This window comes from Euprymna scolopes, chromosome 19, assembly GCF_053919585.1.
Source record: "Euprymna scolopes isolate OS-2025 chromosome 19, ASM5391958v1, whole genome shotgun sequence".
NCBI classification, from domain to species: domain Eukaryota; kingdom Metazoa; phylum Mollusca; class Cephalopoda; order Sepiida; family Sepiolidae; genus Euprymna; species Euprymna scolopes.
Window position 1 is genome coordinate 85,647,569 of NC_136500.1, and position 19,991 is coordinate 85,667,559.

Below are 19,991 nucleotides of genomic sequence, written 5' to 3' on the forward strand. Positions count from 1 at the left end.
CAACAGTGACACCAATCTTTTTTTTGTTTTCAATTAAGCGTGACACACAAAAGAACACACACGTTATCGTATTAATATATAGATTAGGTGGTTTGATAAATAATTTCATTGTGATGCATTTTGTAAATTTTTACCCTATTTCCACCTTAACATTTTTCTTTAAAATGATTATCTTTTAAGGTTTTCAGTTATGCTGAAAACGAATATTGCATTTAAATTTTCCACAAATAAGTAGCTTTCTGAATATTAAGCAATGTCATTTCTTATGTTATTGCTGTGGCCATCTTGGTACGTGTGTTTGCACCTAGTTTCTTGGGGGTTAGGTTTGCGTGCTTGCGCATACCAAGATCACCACCAGCGATAACATAAGAAATGACATTGCTTAATATCCGGAAAACTACTTATTTGCAGAAAATTTAAATGCGCTATTCGTTTTCAGCATACCCTAAAACCTGAAAAAGTAATCATTTTAAATGTTAAGGTGGAAAGAAGGTAAAAAAATTACTATTTTATTTTTATTTTTTTGTTTACATAGTTGAATTTTCAGTAAAACAACAGAATCGAAATGACAAACATTACCATCAACTGGTGAATATATAGTTGTTGCTTATCAGGATTCCTGGTATCCTAGTACTGTGAAAGCTACATCAAGGATTCATGTAGAGTACGATTTATGGTTGCATCTCAGAAAATAGAGGTATTTTTTTGGCTAGATAGAGAGGCTTTACAAAATTGGACTAGTCCCAAAATGCGTAAGTTCTGGTCAACTATGGGAATTTCCATCTTTTACAGAAATCCAAAATCTATACGAAAAATTTTCTTCGATTTATTCATATATCTACTCACTTTTTTTTTTTTCTTTGAGGGGACTAGTAAATACCGGCCATGAATGCTCTTTAGGCATTCAATGGTTACATCCAGATTAAGCTCTCCTTTGGTGAAGAGGCAGGAAAATGCCTATTCTCAATAAAGCTATATTTAAATACTACTATAATACTTAGTTTTGTTCATGAATAGACACCCACTGTATGATACCATGCACCAGTTTAAAAAAATGTTAATTTGTACATCTGCATTTATAATTCATGGCTTATGGTAAAGAGATACATCAGATTTGACTGCATAATCAGAAAGAGCACACAATTTTACTTAAGAGTGCCAAGTTTCATGAGAATAGCTTGAAAAATAAATAAATGGTGGCGAAATTACCAAATTTCTTGAAATGTTGAGATCCGTAATTTAGCCCACTTTTTCTAAAGAAAAATGTCCACAGAAAAGCCTAAATTTTGGCACTTAAAATTCTCATATCTTTTGAACTACTTGATGGTATTTGCATAATTAAAAGGGTTTTAAGCGTCTTTTACATAACTCTTTTCATGCAAGTTGATAAAATAACAATTTGAAAAGAAAAAAATCAACTTGTAATAATAGATGAATATAACTATAATTTTATTCCCATACTCATTTCCTTAGCTAATGAGACTGTGCCAACCTTTGCTTTCCTTTTTTTTTTCTCAATCAATATCATAGAAAACTTTGTTTTTATACTTTCTATAAGCAATATTGTTTATTTTACAAATTCAACTACTGCATTTCATAAATCACAAACTGTCAAAACAAACTCCTTTGAATTTAATATCTGAGAATTTGCATTCCAATCTTCTATATTTGAATGGCCCACTATTTATAACTTTGCTGGCTCTCTTGTCATCAGCATAGCTATTACAAATTATAACTTTATTGTCATTAATTGTAAAATGCATTTTCTTGATGCACAAAGGGTGGTCTTCAATAACGCACTGTCCTCACTGCTAATTTTGAGTTCTGCATCATATCAGCTCAAACAGTAACATCGACCTTAGTCCAGACACATTAAATAACAAAAAGAAAACCATGTGGTTCTTATCCAGAATTCCCTCTATATTAAAAAACAAAAATAAAGAAAAAAATCTGTATGATGTATATACCCATGATGAAACGAAAATATCATATTCCAAAAATCACATAAATTGATCAATAGTTTTATTTTTAAATAACATCAAATTTTATTAGTAGGGGAGTGACTCTCACCATTTTGAAAAAAAAAAACTCTAAAAATAAGAGAGATAAATCAATAATTCAAAAATTGCAAAATTTGTTAGAATGCCTATGAATTCCCATTAATCGCTTAAAAACGTTTTTTTGTTTTTGATAAAAATGCAGTTCAATTAATCAGCTAAACAATTAGTGATCTTCAAGATAATTAAGACATAATATATTCTAATATGCAGAATACAGTTAGTATGGGATTATAATAATGTAAAAAAATAATAGGTGTTATTTTTTATTTATTTATTTTCATGACTGAAAATAAAGAAACATGAAAATTTGTATACAAATCAATGGAGTCTTGCTAAGCTTGAATTGTAAATGCTAACTCTTAAAGCCGATACTCCCTATTTATTTGCCTCCTCACACGAGCAAAGTTAAGTACAAGTTCAGTTTTTAAGGGAGGAAAGGGGGCACAGTATTGGGACAAACATTTTGTCTCAGGATAGGCACAGAACAAATACTACACTTTAATCCAAGCTTAATGGTTTGAATACTTTACCGTTGAATTGTTGCTTAAAAATAGGTATTAATTTAGGGATGGGAGTAAGTAACGTAAGGTGGGTTGTCTTTAGTTGAGGACAACTTTAAAACTTTTTTTTATATTGAATATTACACTAAAATGTAAAAGGAGAGTGACTCGCTGTTCCAGGTATTACTTGACTTACCCATGACTAATTTGAAGATTGAACCTCAATCCCCCAAATTTAAGTTTTCTTCAAAAAATAATTTTTTTTTTTTTTAATTTTTTTTTTTTTTTTTTTATTGCGAGAGGTACCAAAAATGAAAGTGGTTTTAGGTTGTGTGTTTTTTCTCTTTTCTGATGTTTATTTTGGTTAGATTTTATGGATTAAATGCATTTCTTTCTATTTTTCTTTTTCTTTAGACAATGCATACGATCCTGATGTCAATGCATCTCAGTTGTGGATCGATAAATACACAATCAACAATAAAATCTGTTTATCATTTGTCGATAATGGAAGTGGTATGGAACCCGATAAACTTCTCAGAATGCTTAGGTAAGTCTATTCCCAAATCGAAGGGCAGTGAACTGTTTTTATTTTGTGTTAAATGGTGAATTACTTCCCTTGCTGAATATTGGCATAAGTTTAAAATGTGGCTAATTCACAACTTTTAGAACATAATTTTTATTTTATTTATATTTATTTTTTTACCAAATTATTCAAAGTTCAAATTTTAAGTTGTCATTAGATGACTCTTTCACCTTTTGAAATGTTTATGAATTTTCGGTACTTGTACAGTTTAATCAAGACATTAAAAAAATGAAAAAAAAAATGAAAATATCAAAAAAAGGTTATATTGTACATATCAGTTTTGAACTGAAGATCTCTGGAAAAAAATTTCACTTAATTTGATCGTGTAGTTTTTTTTTTGTTTTTTTTTTTACAGTGGAAAAACACGTTTTTATGACTGCACGTTGAAGGTAGATATCTTTGAATTTTTTAAATTTTTGTTTGGAATTTTAGAACACGCTACAGGGAGATAACTCAATTTAAAGCGCCGACACTCTCTCCTCATCTTTTGATACTAGCTGTTCTTCCTAAAAATCGAACCTTTTGCTCAATATCATAAATTGTTTTTTTGCTGTAAAAAAAAAAACAAAAAAAAAACTACTTGATGAAATTAAGTGAATTTTTTTTTTTTTTTTTCAGAGAACTTCATTCCATAACGGATATGTACAATATAAACTTTTTTTCAATATTTTCATTTTTTAATGTCTTAATTAAACTGTAGAAGTACCGAATTTTCCTTAAAATTATTTATCAGTTTTATTGATTCGGTACTAAAGTTGATAATTGAGGGAAGGGATGACTTTCGTTCTCATCTTGGGATGAGAGGCACCAAAATAGCGAGCTCCAACCATCAGCTTCACCTTTGTAAATCCATGTCTTCAGTTAGCGACCTCCGTGCTTCCTCCAGCCAGCAGGTGCAATTGAGGCTACCAAATAGTGGATGAATTCTTCATAGTATTAAAAAATGTAACCAATAAAATCTCTTAAGAAGAATCTCTGATGCTGTTGATTCAAATGAATCAGCATGGTATACTACCTTTTGACCAGCTTCATTATAGTGTTGATATTGTTTTTCCAGATTTCTCCCCCCCCCTCTAAAATTATATACTTATAAGAGGGATCACATGATGGTTGCCAACATCCATAAGTAAAACTGGTTTTTATGTACAGCATAGCAAAATCCGTAGAATACCGGTAGAATCCTGTGAATTGATGTGAAAATAAAGTTTTGTTTTTTTTTAATTTTCCCCTTTACTTTTCCTTATTGTTCTGATGGTATAATATAAGTTTTATTCCTCATCTTTTGTTTAATACATTTATTTGCTCCTTTTAATAGTGTTGCACTTATCTTGATAAGCTCTTCTTTGTTAAAGATTTACTCTTTCATAACATAATTATATATGTATATATAATTTTGTTGGAATAGGACGGGGCATCCTGCTATTCACCCGCTATCTCATATATTCTAACTAAGAGATCTTTTTAAAATTCTGATTGTCCTTTTAAGTGTAATTGTTTGTATCTCTCTTGCTTTGGGTGCACCTGGTATATTTACTGGATAGTTTTTTTTGTTTTTTTATTTTGTTTTTTCATGAATCCGGTTGCTCTTATAATCACTGGAATGATGGAAATCTTCCTCAGATTCCATTTTCTTTTCAAGTCTTGTATATTCCATGTCTTGTATAAGTCTTTGGTATTTCATTATCTTTTCCCTTTCAGCTCTGTTTAAATCAGCATCGTTGGGGACACTAACTTTTACTAGGGTTGCTTCTTTCTCCTTCTTGCTCCATGTCGCTGTCTGGTTTAATGCTCCATTTTCTAGGTACATAGCTATAGGAATTGCATAGTCATAATGGATGGTGTACTAACTGTTCTTTCTGTTCCCAGTACTTTCTGCTGCATTTTATATTCAACTTTTTACAGATGGTTCAGTGGCAATATTTACACAATTCATTGTGTCTCGTTGTATTATAGCCGTTCCCCCACAGCCAGACAATGTAGCAGCTCACAAGGGCTCTCAAGTATAAAATTACGACCTGTGAGACGTTGGCTTGGGTTATAGCTGGTTGCGATGATCATGTCCCTTGTTTGGTACGAGGTAGGTTCAATCCACTGTCGGATTTTGCAGCGGTTTGCTTAATCTGTGTCAGATAATAGGCTTTCTTGTGTGTGTGGCGTGTTTGCTCAGTTGGTAGAGTGCTCGCCTTGCATGCAAAAGGCTCGGGTTTCAAATTCTGAGTTCGGATGTGTCTAACTGATAAATCCAAAATGAGGGTAAAACTCGAGTCTTAGACTTCCGATTTGTTGGCGTCATGGCTCCTGTGAGCTGTGACGTGTGGCTGTGGAAATAATGATATATTCTCTTTCATTCTGAAGAGTTTTTTATATGTAAGAACTTTATTAAAGACAGTAAATGATAATCTTCAACAATTTATTCTTCAACAGGATACAAAAAAAAAAAAAAAGAAAATATTAGGAACTCCTTAATCTGCAGAGTTTCAAAGAATGCATTCTTTTCATCAGAGGAAAGATTTTAGTAAAATAATTATTATAGCGAAGATATGATTTTGCTGATACTAATAAATTGAAACTGCATCATGAAACTAATCATAGATGCATAAAAAGTAGTAGAAAGGGTTTATGAAACGCAGAAATGAAAGAATATGCAGTTTTTAGATTGATACAGAAGATCATTAGATGCCATGTTCTCATAAGTAAGTAGTTTGTTAGGCAATATTGACATCACAATCTATTCTTAATCTGGATCACTGTCATTTTTTTCTTTTCTTTTTTTTTTATTTAGATGTATGGCATAATCACATTGACACACTAGTCTCCATTAAATCACCAAAGTTAAGCAGTGTTGAGCCTGACAGGTACAAAATGAGTGACCATTTGGAAATAGTAGTTGATGTATGTCATTCCCCTGACTGGGGACCATATGTGAATTTTTATTTCTCAAAGACTTTCAGTGGAAGTCTTACATTGGATGAATGCCACAAGTATTATCAGTTATTTGAATACAACCTAGTTGGCGGTTGAGGTCGTCATGCCATGGAATTTTTTACTTTCCTCTTAGCCTTCTCCATTGCCCTTGTGCTTTATTTTTTCATTCTACATGTGCACCTGTTTGTAAGGTGATCTGCCCATCTATGTTTTGTTCTGTTTATGATTTATTTTCGCATTTCTCCGTGAAGGATCATGAGAAACCATTTTTGTTTGTGTCCAAATTCTTCACCCTGCACCCGGATGTTCAAGTAACCATCATGCCATCCATCAAAAGATCAAATAACCCAGTATTTATTAAATATTGGTTAACCTAATTTAAAATAATGTCCATACTGATTTTTTTTTCCTTTTTTCCTTTTTTTTTTCTTTAGCTTTTTCTTTTTCCTTTCCTGTATTTTTCTTTTTTCCTTTCCTATTGTCTCTTTTTTTTCCCCCCATTTTTTTGTTTTCTATTTTTTTTTCCTTTCTGACAAACAAAAACATTTTTTTTATATAACTATCTTTTTCTTTCAGTTTTGGGTTTTGTGAAAAAATTGCTGTTGGTGGTCATAAACCAATTGGACAATATGGTAATGGATTTAAATCTGGTTCAATGCGGCTTGGGCGTGATGCCTTGGTTCTTACACGGACCAATACATGCATGAGTGTTGGTCTGCTATCTCAAAATTACTTGGCGGCTGTCCGAGAAGAGACCGTGCTCGTCCCCATTGTGACCTGGAAATTACCACAAAGTATCCTTTTATGGTAGTTGAAGTGGGGGGGGGATAAATTTTACTCTTTGCTTTTCTTTCAGTTTGTGTTTTAATTATTGTTTCTTTGTATCTATCTTTCAAACATTCAAATAATACTGATTAGTTGTTTGGATTAAGGAAGTAATCTTTCAAACATTTTGAAAGGGTCTAGGAATTTTATTTTTAAAAATTCTCTCAAGCAATCGTAGAGCAAAAGTTTGAACAATACTTTTGGAGAAAGGATTTTAAAACAACTGTTTGCATGAAGTATAGTTATACTTCGGTGGAGATCTGTACTCTCCAGGTGCTTTTCTTATAATTCAGTCTTGGGATCTACGAATTTGATTTTAACGAGTCCTTGGGAAAATTTAATGATTAAAATAGTGTTTATTTATTATCTTCTCTGCCTCTCCCAAACAGAACATAACTAGAATTTAAAAATGTATCTTTTAAAGAATGTTGATCCTAAGATGCTACTCTTGATGTACCATTGACAACTTCTCCAGGTGAGAGGTGATAATGAAGTTCTGACCTGAGAATCCTTGTTCACAGCCAGATGTATTTCCGTAATACTTGTCACAAAATTAAGCCCTTCTGTTTTTCTTTTATTTTTTTTTCTTTTAAGTGCAATTCTGTGGGTTTTAGAGGGATTTTTGTTGGGTGGGGTTTGCTTGTTTTGAGTTTTAGAATATAATAATTTTAGTAGCACTGCCTTGAAATCTGTGCTGATTCAAATCCATTTCACGGTTGGTTGGTGTTGCTAATTGATTCTCACAAAACTGAATAAATCAAAAATTGTTGATGATAGGTAAGGATCTGGAAGAATGACACAACTTGGTAAATAGTGGAAACAAAATATATTGAAAAGAAAAGTAAATACAAAAGATAGTGTGGCTATACATCAGTACAACTGCCAAGTGCATATGACTCGTGCATAGCTGGTGTGTTAACACCGGGGAACATATTCTCTTGCTCTTGATAGTAAGTAGAGTAGTTCATTATTATCACTATTATGAAAATAAGAATCAGATAGAAAGAAAATTTATAAATATTGTGTTATGGACAAAGATTCTTCATAGTCGTCTCCATTTCAATGATGACTGATGACACATCTGTTCAGTCTGTCATTTTCTCTCAAAGCAACTACTGGAAACTGAAAATGTAGTTTATACTTTTTAGTGGTGTGTTGTTTAAAACAAAATGTAGGGTCCATTTTATTATATACTGGGGGGGGGGTACCTGACGTTGCATGGGTTTTTAGAGGCGTGTGTGGTTGGGGGGGAGTAAAATGAAAACAAAGCGAAGTACTAACCCTTTTTGTAATATAGTATAAAAACAAACAATGTTAAAACTATTTAAAAAAAAAAAAAAAAAAATTGTGAAAAAAAACCATTAAAAACATGAACGTGATGCAATACGAACGCTCCGGCGGTTCCTGGATGTTTGTAAAATCCCAAAATGGGCTCGAACTCGAATCATTGAGGCGTAAGCGCAAAAAAAAAACAAAAAAAAAAAACGTGATGAATTAACTAAAAAGGGAATTAGGTCAAATATCAATTCCGCAGTGAAGTTTGTTTTGGTTTAGTATCAGTAGTCCCGCATCACACTGAATTCAAAATGAATGTTTTTGTTTTCTCGAATTCTAAATGAATTTATTTGTTTTAATTTTAATTTAAGTGTAATGCAAGTGAATTCACGATACCGTTGCGTTGTAACAATAAACAGTAAAGAATTAATTCTTTGTGTAAAAATAAATGTTGAGTTGAAAGCAATAATAAATAAAGGTCATAGTTAGATTTCACGGTTAGAGGCGTTAAAACCGGAAGTAAAAACCGGTTGCGTCTTGCACTAAATGAAAAAAAGCAAAAAGAAAACAATAATAATTGCGTTTTCGCGTTTTTTTTTTGTTTTTTGTTTTTTTTTATTTTTAATTTTATTTATGGGAAAAAGCATAAATCAGGGGGAAAACAAAAAAAACAAAAAAAAAAACGGCATAAATAACCTTATACGATTCCAAACTGGTATTTCCTCGTACTGTTCCTTGTGAATGCATCCGCTGCAGTGTAAATGGGGAGCGGGGAAAGGAGGAATCTAATAGAGAGAAAAGATGTTGCAACTTCCATTGAATCTAACCGATTTTGGCAGTGGACTCTCACCGGAAAAAATATAGGAATGTACCATTGTCGAGGAACTGTAGAGGTCTATAACACATCTAAGATAATGTGCTACAGTTTGTACGCATTACATTTGCATGTTATGTCATGATTTTTAATCCTATTATGGTCAAAGTCGGAGGGGAAAAATGAGTTGATTTTATTTATATATATGAATATATATATTTGTATATTTTGGCAGCAAGTCATTATTCAAGCACGTTTGACTGATCATGAGAGTTCTTCCTTTTTCCGATTTTGTTGGATAACTTTCAATTCGCTGAGTGGGCTTTTTTATTTCGGCGGGCATGTTGTATATTATGGCGCCCAGTAGTTGTTGTTCGGCCTTATTCTTCTCAAGTGCTTTTAATCGGTACATCCAATTAGTAATACACACGGACGAAAAAACGCTTTGGATAATCACAGATTTCATGCTAGTTCTACTAAAATAGCCATATTTTTTAAACCAAAGCACTTCAAGTCTTCAAATTACTACTGTTTTGTTCGGAAATGAATATACTTTCAAATGAATTAATAAATATGAATGTACATTATATATTTTAAGAGTTTTGAGCAAATAAAGTGATAGAAATGTGAACGTCATAAAATGGCGTTTTCGGTAAGGTTTTGTAATGACCCCCCTGTTTTCTAAAGGTCCGTACCGTGATTGTATGAAGAATTTCGTCATGAAATTTGGGAATCAATAAGAAGAGGTGTTAATCTTAATACTGTCAAGTGTCCGAAATATTTTTGACCATTTCTTTTTTTGTTGTGTTAAAAATAAGACTTTAATATGCCGAGTATCGAACATTTTGAAAAAAAAATTCTTCGGACACCCAGTAGTAAGTAAATCAATCTTTTTACTATCTTTATCAATTAAAAGTATTATTTTATGTTGAGTAGGACCGCGGTAATTGATAATTTAAAAGGACCTACCCGAAAAAAAAAATTGTTTCTATTTCGAGAATTTGGTCAAATGAAGTTAATATTACTAGAAGCAGCAGCAGCTCTAGCCTGTAGAATCAGCCATAGCACAGTGTATAAACAAACACGCGTTCTTTAATTTTTATTCAAGAACGAATTAAGAAAAACAAAATGAAACATAATGAAAATAATTAAGAAAAACAAAATGAAACCATAATGAAATATAAATATAAATGTTCTTATGTTTAATTAGAGCTATTTTGTTATCAGAATAACATTAGTTTAGAACTATTCGGTTTTCAGAATGTATAATTAATCCCAACCAATTCGGCATTATGAATCTGTTGCAATTGCTCACATTTTTCGTCAAATTTAAAAACATGGTTAAAAAAAACAAAATAAACTTTTGTAGATATATAGCTTGCATGCACTTTTATTCTTTAAATTAGTTTTGAACAGCGAATTAAAACAATGTTTTACTGCGAACAGCCACAAATGTTTTTTTTTCAAAATCAAAATAAGTATCAAAATCTCGTTTATACATAGATTTGAAAAAGTTGTCAAAAAACAAATATATAACAAATAAATGTTATTAAAGGCAAGATAAGTTACTTTTCTACCTAACTGGATAATTTTCTAGTGTTTTTATTTAATGTAACATGTTTATTCAGCTCGAAAAACGTACAGTGTTTACCGATGTATTGGAAAATTAAAAATGGCGCCCGGCCCGACTCTCTTTGACACGGTAAGTTTGAGAAAAGGAGTTAAAAATTAAAAAAAAAAAAAAACTATACAAAATACTGTTAAAAACTCACTGAATATATGTTAACCTATGTCACGGTAACATATATTGAGCGAGTTTCTAGCAGTATTTTGTCTACTTTTTTATTTTTAACTCTTTCCCCCAAACTTACCGTTTCAAGAGAGTCGGGCGGCGGGCGCCATTTAAAATTTTCCAAAACATCGGTAAACACTGTTTTCAAGCTGAATAAACATGTTACATTAAATAAAAACACTAAAAAATTATCCAGTTAGGTAGAAAAGTAACTTGCTTTTGATAACATTTATTTGTTATATATTTGTTTTTTTGACAACTTTTTCGAATCTATGTGTATAGTAATACAAACCCTCAAAATCTATATCAATATTCTTGAAATTTTAAAAGCAGTTAGAAAACACATCAAACTACAATTAGGAAGCTTTTTATTTCGTTAATTTTTTTTTCTACTTATTAAGCGAAAGATATTTTTACAACCTGCTCCAGCGTAGTATAAACGGCCTATGGAATTAACACCTTCAACCTCGAAAATAGAAATCAACAAATTTATGGAATTTTCTTTGAAATTTCGCAACGCAGTTTCTTATTAAATTAAAACTAAATATATAATATAAAGCCAATAATTATGAATCGCTAACAGTAAATATGAGTGATGAACGCTCTCTTTGAAAAAAAGCTCTCTTAACTTCACCTCTAATCCAAATTATGTGTGGCAAGTCTCCTCCTAAAACACTCTTTAACCCTAACAATAACACTAAGTTCGAGTGGCAAGCCCCCCTCCCCCTCCAACAAAATACCTCTGTAAGCCACATACAAGCATCTAAAACAAACAAAAAATAGATCCTTCCTTAAAGAAAATACACATAAAAATAAATTGGTTAACTGTCCTAAAATGCTAGAATGGCCAGGAAATGGTGAATTATTTTACATTAAATTTTTGTGAAACTAACCGCTCCCCCCTCTAATATTGTTTTTGTTAGCTTTGTCTCTGTCAAGTTTTCAGTATGTTCACACATAATTTTCCTTAGCCCTACAATTAATTCAAAGTCCGAATGGCAACCCTCCACATATTCTCATTGCATAGAAACCCTCTTAAAACTACACATAATCATCTTAAAAAAAAAAAAAAAGCATGCATATTTTCCCATAGAAAAAAAAGCAGTTAACTGCCCTAAAATGCTAGAATGATCTGTAATAGGAAATTATTTTACATTCAATTCTAAAATAATTTGTTTATCTTTCATTAAAGTTTTTCATGGCATTTTATACATAATTTCCTAAAAAGGTAGAATCACATTTTGGAGGGGTGGTCAGAAGGAGTTGAGTGGGGTTAAACAGAAGGTGTTAATCTACAATAATACCAAAGAAATATTGCAATATATTCATTTTTAAATGGTCTTATGTTTAGATTTAAGTTTTTTGTACATAAAGCACATTACAATTCAACTTTGAGTTCTCCAACTTCTTTTCTGTTTATGGATACATGGCATTTTTAAGGAATTGCTGCATATTTATGCACATTTACTGCAGATTATTTGGAAACCATAAACTTTGGGAGATTTTCAGTTGCATATTCTGATTCCTTGTACAAAAATACACTTATACAGTAAATTTCATTTTTTAGTCTTGTGTTTTAACAAAGATATGACATTTTTACTGAAAAAGTAGTGTAAAAAATGTGACGAAACGCATATGGTCTTAAAGACGGGAAAATATCCAAACGTGTGAGGCACAAAAATAGCCATAACTTCCTTAATTTTAATCAGATTTAAAAAATTTAAAAAGATTCTTTCTTAGCTCATCAAGCTCTTTCTACGCATACTAATATTGAAATATTTCAAGCTATTTCAATTTTTTCATGTGTATTGCTAATCCAATCGTTGTACGGGGCGATTGTTGTTGTTGTTATTTTCTTTATTGAGGCTTGGTGTATTTATAGTTAGTTCTTTTTTTTTTTTTTTTTTTTTTTTTTTTTTTTTTAATATATTGGTTGTAAGGTGGGTGCAGGTTGGGTAGGGCCGAATTATTTATTTTTAATTTTGATTTTATTTATTGTTGGTTGTTAAATATGGTTAGTATATTATCCCGATATTAAATGAGATCCGGTTAATAAGAGGCTATAGTTTTTTAATTAGTATGGTTTCTACTAATTTTAGTCTTTGTGTGCAATTGTTAAGGTATGAAATTTAGTATTGTTAGTTGAGATGTTTCTAATGTTGGACGATTGTAGGTTTTTTATCATGGAATGTTAGGTGTTTTATGACGCTATTCTTTGCTAAATGGTAAGTTAATCATCAGGAGAGTGTTGTCATGGTGTGGCATATCTATGCGTTGTATGAGTTTTTAACATGGGTTCGAAGAGATTCTTCGAAGAGGCAAATAAATTCATACCCTACATTAGTTTGGTTTAGTGTCATGTTAGTATTATTATATAATATATATATGTTCACACAAAGGAGATTGTTTGTTAGTATATTCTGTAATTAGAAAACAAAATTTTGTTATTTTATTAGCTGTTCAACTATAAATTGGCATGATTAATATTACCCTATGTAGTACAGGGTGTAACAAAAAAAAGTTATTGCAATTAGATTTGTACACATACTTCTGATATGGTGTTCTGGGTTTGTTACTAGGAGAGAGAATGTAATTATTCTTACTCCCATGCTGAAATTGGTAAGCAAAAATAAAACTGATGAATGAATAAAAAAAAAGTTGCTAAATTTAAATGTAAAAAAAAAAAATAATAATTTTTATAAGTGCACATCAATAAGTAAACTAAAGTATATACAAAGCAGAATTTTATATACAGCTCTTGTTTATGGGGTTATATCGATCAAAGTAATAGGGGATATTCTTTTATTTTATGAGATGTAAAAATTATGATAATCTGATTTACTATACTACTGAATGTTAACTTGAAAAAAAAAAAATGTCACTGTGCTTTGTAATTTGCCTTGACACTTTCTCTCAGAAATTCGTTCACCAAGCCAAGGTAGTCTAAACAGCCTTCGCGCTATTTTGAAATACTCTATTTTCCGTACAGAGAGGAGCCTCTTGGATGAACTGGCTTCACTAGAAATGCTGAAGACAGGAACAAAGATCATAATCTACAATCTGAAAAGGTTAGTTTCTAAGAACGAAATTTTATTTAATTATCAGAACGAAATTTTGTAATTGATAAATGGAGTTTTCAAATGAAAAAACAATGGTTGCTACTGATTTTTTTGTACATTCTAATAAGTTAAAATGTTAGCTTCCAAATTATGCAGTCGAAATTACCTGAATATTACTGAATTATTAAAAAAAAAAAAACAACTTTAATCATATTAGCAGGTGAAAAATTGCGGCTATCTTGTTTAAATCGAAATGGAAAATTACCTCCCTTTTGAACCCTCCTGTGTTTTACATAAGCAAATACAACCGTTTCCTTCAATTTTAATTTCTTCAATAATTTTCTACCATATCAATTTTCTTAATTTTTTATATATAATCATATTAAAAAGATGAGAAATACGTAGATACCATTGTTTTTATGTGAAATTCAGTATTACGATTTCCGAAATTTCGTTTATTATATCTTATATATTCACATATGGTTTGTTGCGCATCATGAACAAAGTTTATATACCTAGATCAGTGGTTCTAAAACAATTTTCTTTGGGTTACATTTACAGAATAAATTTACTTGTGGCAGGCACACCAATATTATAATCTGATGAATAAAAATCAAGAGAGTATAAAACCATGCAGCTATATGAACATTTTAAATATATAGTGCTTGTCCAGAATTTTCCCTTCATGAAAAAACAAAAATTAAATAAAATCTGTACATGCCTGTGACAGAAAATATACTTAAAAAGTTACGTACAATGATAAAGTAGTTTCATGTTTAAAGAAAATTAAATTTAATGGATAAACAATAATCTTGTGACATAAACTTGAAAATAGTCTTAAGGGACAAAAAAGGAGGAGCAGGGGGGGCATTGAAAATAAAACTCAAATTTGCTTAAAACTTCTTGATCAATTTACGTAATTTTTTATGGATGTTTTCTTTGTCACAAGTATGTGTATCATGCAGATGTTTCTGTATTTTCAATTTTCAAGCACTGAAAATTTTTCTAAATCTTTGATTATATTTGAATCTCTCAGCCACTTTTGTGCTATACTGTTTGGAAACATCAGTGTAGGTCATTTTTGATTTGGAAACTTATAATCAGTCACTGTAAATTCAGTAGTCAAAAATTACATGATACTCTTGTAAATCTTATGTAATCAGACTTGGTGGGTTCCTGACTTAGTTTCTATTTTCTTGCTTTCTTAAGAAGGTAATGTTAAGTACTAGGTCATTTTTTGTGGATGTGTGGAGCATATCCACCCCCCCCCCCCACTCATCTCCAAAAAAAGGACTTGCACCAATCAAGACCGAGATGAAATGTCTTGGCAAGTTGTGTTTGCGTGATCTGCAAAAATTGTAAACATTTATCTGAAACATTTCATTGCATTTCTGGATCATGTGTTACATTATGCACTATGATGTGTAAATAGTTTCATATTTTATGATGGTATTTGACCTGTAATTATGCTTAAAATTTTTGTTTTGATAATGTTTTCTTCGCCCTTTTTTTTTCTTTCTGTATATGAAAGTATGAAAGACCTTTTTTATCCTGATCTATTGCTAATAATTTTATGTTTTGTATAACTAAAAATAAACATTGTTTAAAAACAGTCGTAAACTTGTATATTGATATTTGAAGCCTTTACTTGGTATATTTGAAAATCTTTTTAAAAAATATATATATCTAGCTCTACTTGACACAAATATTGAGCTGTTATTGATTTTGAAAGTGAAAAATATTTGTAAACTGAAAATTATGGAAAATAATCAAGTAGAATTTTAATAAAAATTCCAAGTCTCCCTTCTAAAAGAATGACACAATGTTAACTTGTTGTTTAGAGTTTGTGAATTCAGAATAGTAAATTCATTTTATTTTTAAGTCTGTGCTTATTTTCCGTAATTTTTGGTGTACACAAATATGTTTTACTAATAAGTATATCCATAAGTTTTCCTAGTATTTTATTTTAAACTGATATATTTCACTTCAAGTCTCAAAAATAAACACAAAAATATCTTTTTTCTCCCTCAAGAGGAAATGATGGTAAGCTCGAACTGGACTTCGAAAGTGACCCCGTGGACATCCGAAATCCAGAAAGTCACGAGTTCGATTATTCCTCCATTAACCGTCCACTCAGTCAGTACTCACCTGAATATCGCAGATCCCTTAGGGTAAGACTTTCTTTTTTTTGTTTTGAGTTATTGAGATGGATAGATTTTCAGTTGAATGATGAATACGGAGAGAATTGAAAGTGATGAATGGACTGTTATTTTCTTATGGAGATGGTTTATCGCACGCATTCATAGGTATAGGATTTAAAGGTGGCCCTGCTATAGTCTCCAGATATAAAGTTTTGGGAAAAGTGTTCTCCCAGATGTGGTATTGCTCCATTTTAGGACATAACTGATTGTCATATAGAGGATTGCTTTAGGAGTCGGTACTATAGTAGAATAATCCAATCATTTTGGCAGCAACTTTAACAAAGATTGGATACAAGTTTTCCATTTTAGATCTAGTGTGAAGTTGGATGAAGACCAGAAGCTTCCTCAAGAAGACATGTATTCATTTCGACTTTGATAGAATAAGGATCTAAGCATTGGTGTTGAAAGATCTTGGTTTTGGAGGTATTGGTGTTAAAAGAAACAACCCTTTTTTTTTTTTTTTTTTTTTTTTTCTTGCGCCATGTGCTCTGTTGATCACTAATGCTCTTCTAAGTGCTGTCATAGATAATTATTGTCTACATAGATATCAACAAAGGATCTAAGAGCATGATGTGGCAGATCATTAATGAAAACTAGTGGGACCTGTGGAAATTCCACAGGGGTTTGATTCATATATAATATATTGATGTTGGCATTTTGTGGATATTCAGCATAAATGGAGATGCTCTGATATTATTGTAGCTATTTTGTTTAAACTGAAAAGGTATTTATCCAAGCTAGCAGGGACGCCCGGCGTAGCCAGGTCGTAAAATATGCTTAAATATGATATTTTAATTCTTGCAGATTTTGTATATATTATAGAGTTATATTGATTTTTATATATTATAAAGTTGCGATTTCAAAAATAAAAAATATCTATATGACTTCGGTTCATCAGCTTGAATCGAAACCGAATCCCAAACTTATGAATATATATATATACACATATATAACTTTAGTTCCTTCAGCTATAATCGAAACCAAAACTTATGAAGAATTTTGATTAAATTATTTATAAAAAAAAAAATAGATTACTAAGGTGCCATCAGCTAAAACCGAAATTAAGTCTTGTAAAAAAAACTCTTGATAAAATTATTTTTTAAAAATAGATTATTGGAGAGCCATTAGCTATAACCGAAGCCAAAACTTATAAAGAATTCTTAGTAAAATTATTTATAAAAAAAATTAAATGACTTGAGTGCCATCAGCTATAACTGAAACCAAAACTTATGAAGAATTCTTGATAAAATTATTTATTACAAGAGATAGAAGTACATAATAATTAAACGGCCCGAATGTAAGCATGACATAGAAAATAACACACACACTATCGTATTAATATCTAGATAAATTGGGCCCATAATATAACGTTATACTATATCAGGGTTGATGTTATTTCATTTGACTTCTGTCAACAACTACTTTTATAGATCTATTAGGATGCAAAGCTAAGCATACATCCAGAGCCCACTTCCTTTTAGCTACCATAACAATATTTTGCTTTTATCTAATGTCAAATTTTCATTTTCGTGACTCTTTTTTAGTTATCAATTATTACACAATTGATATATTTTTTGTGCTTTGTTTATTTATTTATTTATTTATTTTTTTCCTTTATTTTAGGAATATGGTTCGATTCTGTTTTTGAAGCCGAGAATGAAGATAATTCTTCGTGGCAAGAAAATACAGACTAAACTGATCTCCAAAAGTTTATCACAAACAGAAACAGATATTTATCGACCAACATGGCTGGTATCCTTTTGAAAAAAAGCTCTTATTATTCAATCTCATTACTTGATTTCCAGTTCTGATTTAGACAGATTTAAAATGTTAATTTTACAAAATGACACGATCCGGCCTGCAGTACGGCAATGGATGGAGAAATTTGCTGGTCTCACTGTATAAACCTTGCACAATGTCTCAACTGTTACAGCCACGTCACCTGCAGTCGGTCATCTGAAATGCTTAAAGTTTGCTACATGTCAATGGCTCAAAGCCACACAGTAGGCTGTTCAAGACATGGAGATCGGTTAATAAAGATCTGAAGTTGACAGATGGCATAATGGAAATGGCAACAGACGGGAGAAATAACCAAATTTTTGCCTTTGTAATGGTCTCATTTCAAAATAGTAATTCTATGTGTAAAAAAAAAAAAAAAAAAAAAAAAAATTATGAGACTTCATCTCTCACCTCTTTGGTAACTGTTTTGATTAATTACAGAAAAAACAAGGGAATGCAGGTCAAGAGCAGCCAACTCCAATGGATTAAAGAGTTCATTTCAAATCTCTAAGAACAGTACTGTCTATTTGGATTATTTGAACTACTGCTTTTATTTTTATTTTACATTTGACCTTAACGTGCATCTTTTTGAACTTGAACTGTACCTTTTATTTAATCCAAAGGAGTAGATTGTTCTTGTTTCATCAGCTATTAACAGTGCAACGGTTAAAGGCATTGATTAACAATCAGTTCTAAGTGACAGTCTATCTCCATGGATTAAATAATAGGTTTAATTCGAATTCTGTATAGTTAGTCCAGCACACAGGCAACAAAATGTGCTCAATAGCCAGAGAATAGCTTCTCTTCATATCCCTTCTGCCAAAATATCTGTTGGGGAGGTTGTCACATACTTCTTTTTTCTTGAACGATTACATTTTCGTACTTTTATCCATTTTTATTTTTGAAATTGTTGTGGGGATATCGATGAAAGTGCTCAATATTCTTAGTATAGCAGCTGTGTCCAAACTGTACTTTACATGACCCACACCACACCCCACTCCACCCCAAGCCCATCAGATTCTGTGGTCGTTAAGGTAGAAAAAAAATGAATATTTTGTTTTAAATTTCACTATTATGCATCCAAGTCCCTGTTCTTTAAGACAGTACCGGAATCATTTTTATTCAAATTGGATTTCAAAAGATTTATCAAGACATACAAACACACACACACACACACACACACACAAAACTGAGATTTATATAATAGACTAGCGGGGGTAACCGGCATTGCCCGGGTGTTTGGAGGTGTGTAAGGGGAGGGGTAAAGTAAAGAATAATTGAAGTAATAACCCTGTTTAAATATTATTTAAAAAAAAAAACGATGTTAAACTTAAAAAAAAAAAATCGAAAAACAAAAAAAAAAAAACAGCGATTGAACATAAAAATTCTTTTAAAAAATTTGATTAAAAAAAACAGCGAAAAGCGAAAAAAAAAAATGGCATAAATAACCTTGTTTTAATATTAAGTTTAAAAATCAAAAAAAAAAAAAATTTATCTTTTACCTCAGATTGAACCTGCAATCTTAAAATAACGACGCTGTCACTTTGACTATTTTGCCATGACCGTGTGGGCGAATGTTGGTCGGTTTTTATAATATTTAAATGAATTCAAGGGACACCGTCTTTTGCGCATGGTTACGCATGCAGAGAAGCTATCTTGTCATGAAGAAACGATTTTTTGCTGCCCCTCCCTGGAGAAAAGTGTCCAGTTGTTGGTGAAGGAACAAATATTTTTAGCCAATTTTTCAATATTTGTCGTCGGAAGGTTCAAGCTTCAAAATGATACCTATCTGGTGAAAATCCGTCGCCTGTGCGGAAAGTTTTTGCGAGACATATAAACACACATACACACAAACACACATTATCATTCACTCAATAAAGATAACTGTCATAGTTACATACGTAATTCCTCAACTTGGTAATATGATAGCAACATAAGCAAATACTATGGATAACAAAATCTAAGTTGAGTATAGGAATTGTATACGAAAGAAATATTAATGGAGGCAAAAATCAAACAAAATAACTCATTTTGTCGCTAGGTAATCTCTACTATTATATAAAAGGAACTTTGTCTGCGTGTGAGTTCATTGCCTATGGACTTGGGGAAACAACCGAGCTGATTTTTATGAAATTTCACACAAAAGTATTTTACGTGCGTGGCAGTGTTCTTAGTTTT

At 31.3% G+C, this 19,991-nt stretch overlaps 1 protein-coding gene across 2 annotated transcripts in view; it reads left to right on the top strand.

Moving 5' to 3' along the window:
* The window catches only part of LOC145239814 (MORC family CW-type zinc finger protein 3-like), a 108,325-nt gene that overhangs the window by 41,090 nt on the left and 47,244 nt on the right, over nucleotides 1–19,991 (top strand). For both annotated transcript variants that reach the window (XM_080103342.1, XM_080103343.1), the window contains exons 3-7: nucleotides 2,975–3,107; nucleotides 6,645–6,862; nucleotides 13,692–13,842; nucleotides 15,866–16,004; nucleotides 17,658–17,786. In XM_080103342.1, coding sequence (XP_079959468.1) covers nucleotides 2,975–3,107; nucleotides 6,645–6,862; nucleotides 13,692–13,842; nucleotides 15,866–16,004; nucleotides 17,658–17,786 — 770 coding nt within the window. The remainder of the gene's footprint in view (nucleotides 1–2,974; nucleotides 3,108–6,644; nucleotides 6,863–13,691; nucleotides 13,843–15,865; nucleotides 16,005–17,657; nucleotides 17,787–19,991) is intronic.